At 30.1% G+C, this 5,038-nt stretch overlaps 1 protein-coding gene across 1 annotated transcript; it reads right to left on the bottom strand.

The window, feature by feature from the left end:
- Window positions 1-1,796: 1,796 nt before the first annotated feature.
- Window positions 1,797-4,161, bottom strand: LOC137820465 (eukaryotic translation initiation factor 5A-4). The gene is made up of 5 exons (XM_068624575.1): window positions 3,879-4,161; window positions 3,330-3,452; window positions 3,165-3,221; window positions 2,448-2,522; window positions 1,797-2,041 (listed from the first exon to the last, which is right to left on the bottom strand). The coding sequence occupies exons 1-5, from the start codon at window positions 3,999-4,001 to the stop codon at window positions 1,937-1,939; spliced, it is 483 nt and encodes a 160-aa protein (XP_068480676.1). The 5' UTR covers window positions 4,002-4,161; the 3' UTR covers window positions 1,797-1,936.
- Window positions 4,162-5,038: the final 877 nt, after the last annotated feature.

Genomic DNA, 5,038 nt, shown 5'->3' with positions numbered 1-5,038 from the left:
ATGGATTAACTAATCCAGAACATTTTAGTTTTGTGCTTGTCTTTCGGATTACATAATACAGAACTTAGTTTCGAATAAAAAAAAACGTTCTAAATTACCTAATGCGAAACATAATGTTCTATTATGGATTGAGTAAGTTATTTTGGATCCAGAACTAAGTTTCATATTATGTAATCCAGAACATGAGTCTTTCGCATTAACCGTTACAAATTGTAATTAACCAATCTAGAAATAAGCATTTAAGACACTAAATTGAAGAACTTATTTAAGAGTGACGAGCCAACCACCGTAAATAATACCTACCGACACCACCATTATCGTTACTATCGCCACCACTACAATAATAACAAGCACCATGAGGTCCTTCTTTGTCACTCCACAACAAAGTAACAAAGCTTTTATTTTTATCATTTTATTGAAAGATAATTTTAGAATTTTAAAAATTTATGGAGGTGGCTGATAGAGGTGATGGAAGAAGCAGTCTTTTATCGATAGTAGGCTTATGAAGCTTTCCTCGAACGTGTTCAAATTCTCCCTCTTCATTTTTTTCTTCTTTTTGTGTTTTTCCTCCAGCTTTTGGTTTGTGATTATTGTGTCTTCAATTCAATTAAGCTTTTCTTTTTTTAATTCTCATAATTTTGGCTTGTTTGATCCTACACATAAAACACATTTTCTTAATTTTCCGTATCTTGAGTGGTGTCACCTTTTTCTAGTGCAACTAACCATTCCTCCTTAAAATTCTTCATTTTTATGTCATTTTCTTGTACCCTTTCGGCCAAAATCGGATCTTTCTCATTCCCATTTGAAGTTTTGCTTTGATTAGAAATAAAACTCTTATATTGGCTCTTTGAATTGTTAAAAGAGGTCAGGGTGGAAAATTTATTTTTATTTGATTATTCTCACTTGTATTGGGTTAGTGAGACAAACGTAAAGATTAAACCAATACATTTGAAGTTAGGGAGTTTCTTTCTATACTCCTACATTTATATTTTTTGAAATACCAAAACTATCCTTTCACAGTTTTAAATAATTTTAGAATAGAAGTTCCATAAACAAACAAATGTTTCCAAAATATAAATTCTGTAAGCAGTGTTTCTAGAACAATTCTGAAAAGAACCCAGAAATCATTTTTAAATGGAGTAAATCATTCTTCTTAAAATATATGGATGCATGGGATGCATGAAGACATTTGTTAAGATGGAGGAATTAACTAAAAAAATCCAGGAAGAAACAGCCTTGAAGTTATAACGGTAATATGATAAAACAATTGATAAGACACAAAACCGTCTTACCTCAATGAGCATTGCTCCCGAGCAACTCTTTCCATACTAGTTTCATAGTTTCTTTAGCTTGCCGATTTATTATTAGAAAACAAAAATAAAATAATTTAAAGATTTACCGAAGCTTTTCCATATTTTCACGTTTTGCCCTAAACAACTTCTGAACGATTACTATAATTTTTTATATGTTTAAACGAACTTTACAAAAAGTGGAAAGTGATTTTAGGATGAGAGAACTACAAACATACTTTAAGAATATTTGTTACACAATCTTAATCTTTTTCGTAAGCCAAATTGGCTTTATTGAAACATGTTACTATGAATATTTGAAGTTACCCAAAATCTTCAAATGTTTTTCAAAAACAAAAATTGGCAGCTTTATTGAATTTTGTTGTAACTATCGCACGCACAAAATTATCCGGATTTAAAATGCAAAGAAGTCAAATCAAAGACAGTTTCAGATATTAGACTCGTATTTTATCTGAAAAATCTTAAGACAGCAAGGGAACAGAAAAATGTTAAAACAGTTTCTGTCACATCCATTACGGTTGGCAAAACTAGTCTGATTAGAGTTCATAAACTCGGATTTAAAAAAGATCATACAAAAATATATAACTTCTGCTTAAATGAAAACAACAAACTATGGGCAACTGAGGCTAGTTCTTTGGCCCAATATCCTTCAGGGCATTGATCTGCTCCTCACCCATTGCAGACATAACTGAAACTACAAGGTCCTTACCCTCAGCAAATCCATCCTTTATCTGCAGTGGTCAATAAATGAAACATTAAACACAATTGTTGGAGTAAGAGCAATCACATAGTTGAATAGAATATTGGAATAACAAGGGAATTTAGTGTAGATACTATCTGAATAAACTTCTTCACAAAAACATGTAGAAAAAGGAAATAAAAAAAAGCAAAATGAATCAACCTTGCATAGCCTAAAAGACACTTGTGCACATACATTTTTGGAAAGCCTAGATAAGAAAGCTTCTATAGAAGTTGTGCACAAGTTGATTTCAATTTATGAGAAGTTTAATTCACTTTCCCTTCTTATTTTCTTTTACAAGTACTGATGGATACATTCATATAATCAGGGTAAATGTATTCAAGGTAGAACATTCCAGACTGCAAATGCAACAAACAAAACAGTAGGTTTGTACAGACCTGACTAAGCAGATTGTCATCGGTAGGAAGCCTCAGGTCATCCTTGGTGTTTCCATTTTCAGTAAGCAAGCTAACCTAAACACCATTCAAATACAAATTCAGATAACAGTGGCAAGATTAGAGCATTTTAGTTGGAGAGAGAGATGAATATTTTATTTTCATTGTCAATGTTTACATGTGATTACACATCCATGGGCCTTTATTTCCAAAGATTGTACAAGATTCAGGGAAAACAACATTTTGGTTAGTTTATCATTTCTAAAATACATCTTCAAATAATTTATTAATTTTATTGAATACACTGACAGTGACTATCATCCGATCATATAGCTAAATATTTGAAAATTACTGACTTTAATAGTAAGTATTACTTTAAAAATCATGTCAAGGAAGATTTCTAACTGGTTGACAGTGTAAAAGTCTTTAGAGTAATAGTGTATCAAAATTAGAATCATTTTTAAATACAAGAAACACAGGCAACTTCACCTACCTATCTGACAATATAACAGTCTTTTCCTGTTATTGTAGCAAAGTTAAAATTGTCTTTAAACACTATAACTAACTTTCACCAAATGGAATAAGACTGTGTTATAATAAATTAAAACAAGGCGACGTTTTTACAATTATCTGAAAAAACAGGAAATGAAAAACTTCGCAAACCCAAACTTCTTAGTGAGTGGTGAATCAAAGGAAGTTTCAACAGAAATAAATACTCACAAATCCATCCTCAGAAATATCAATCAACTGGTAATCAGTACGATTCACATGGGGAACCTGGAATAATAAAACAAACAAACAAAATTTCAGAAGAGAAAAAGTTCCAATAAAGTGCTCTCAAGGAAAGATATGACATAACTAGAAAAAATATGAACAGGAACACACATCACAGTTGTGGGACGAGGGCACAATATCTTCAAGCTTCTTGGCAGTGAAAATATCAATCCCAACAAAGTGACACTTAGCATGACCGTGCTTACCCGTCTTGGAAGTGGAAACTTCAACAACCTGTCACAGAGAAACCCATCCACACGCATCAATCACAATCAATAAAACCCTAAAATAAATAAACAAATAAGAATACCATTATTTCGAAATTAATGTCCAAAAGACACCAGATAACACAACCAGTTCCCTAAATCAGAGCCCGCGACCACAAAAGAGCACAGAAACCAAATAATTTCTTATAAAAACCTAATTTTGCTCCCAAAAATCCTCACCAAATGAGCCCTAAGAGTTCAAAAACCCTAATCCAATCGTCAAAATCAACGACACAAACAACGCCGCAGATATGAACAATAGATCTCGAAAGCCAAATCGAGAAACCAAAACCACAATCATAAAAAAACAGTAATTATATAAACAAAATTAACGGAGAGAACGAACGAAAGAACGACACAAACCCCTAAAATTGAGATGAAAAGGTAGTACTACCTTGCAGGGACGACCCTTGATGACGATGTAGCCGTTTTTGCGAATGGTGCCGGCTTGCTGGGGATAGGTCTTGGAAGCTCCGGCATCGGCCTTGGATTCGAAGTGGTGTTCTTCGTCCGACATGGCTTGACTCGTTCACTGACTCAGCGATTCAAGTGGACGGACTCAGAGGGTGTGAGGGTGAATGGGGGCGGTGAAGACCAAGTCCAGAGGAAGGATAGATTTATATGATTCCTTTTCTGTTATTTTCCGTTTTCAATAAATTTCGGAACTGTTTCTTTTCTATATGCTCATTTTAATAATATAAAAACTACTCCAAGTGTATTGATATTTTTAATTTATTATTTTATGAATAATTAATTAAAAAATAACATAATTGAATATGTATATATATATATAATTTTATAAAATAATATTAATAAATTATATAATTGTTATTTTTAAAAAAATAGTTATTTTAAAATAAAAAAAGTTATTTCAATTATTTATTTTATTAAATTAATTAATTATTTTTTATTTATTAAAGGATAAAATTATTTAATTTAAAGATAACACCAATATTCTCTTTGTATAATATTATAAATATAGTATAAAATCGTAATAATAATGGCTTAAATCTACATGTTTAATTTCGTTGATGTACAATTTTAATTTTAATGGTAGTTTTTATATTTTAAAATTAAACAAGATTGACCTTGTAACAATATTTATGTAATTTTGTAAATATATAATTTTAATTATTATAAATTTTGTTTTAATTATTTTTAAATTAAGTTTTTATTTATGATTAGTGATATCTTTGGAAAAAATATAACTTTTTAAATATATGATAAATTGAACCGGATTCATTTAATATATAGTCTTGAACACAATTGAAGGTAAATTCGCCATAATCCACTATCAATAATTTTTGTTATGATTATTTTCATAATTTTTTTACTATAATTATTTATTACTTTTAACTATATATGTGGATGATTTACTTTTTTATATTAAAATAGTTTTAGGTTTGGATGTTTAATTTATTTGTTTACTCAAAGTTAACATTTTGGTTTTAGTTAATATCTTTATAATATCATTTTTTTTAATTATGTTTAATGTTTAGTAAAATATATGAACACTTTTGGTCTTCCATTATAAATAATGTGTCGGGTCAGTCA

Source organism: Phaseolus vulgaris, chromosome 9 (assembly GCF_000499845.2).
Source record: "Phaseolus vulgaris cultivar G19833 chromosome 9, P. vulgaris v2.0, whole genome shotgun sequence".
In the NCBI taxonomy this organism is placed as follows: Eukaryota; Viridiplantae; Streptophyta; class Magnoliopsida; order Fabales; family Fabaceae; genus Phaseolus; species Phaseolus vulgaris.
Note: the sequence above shows the minus strand (reverse complement) of the source record. Positions and strands in the feature narration are given on the sequence as shown.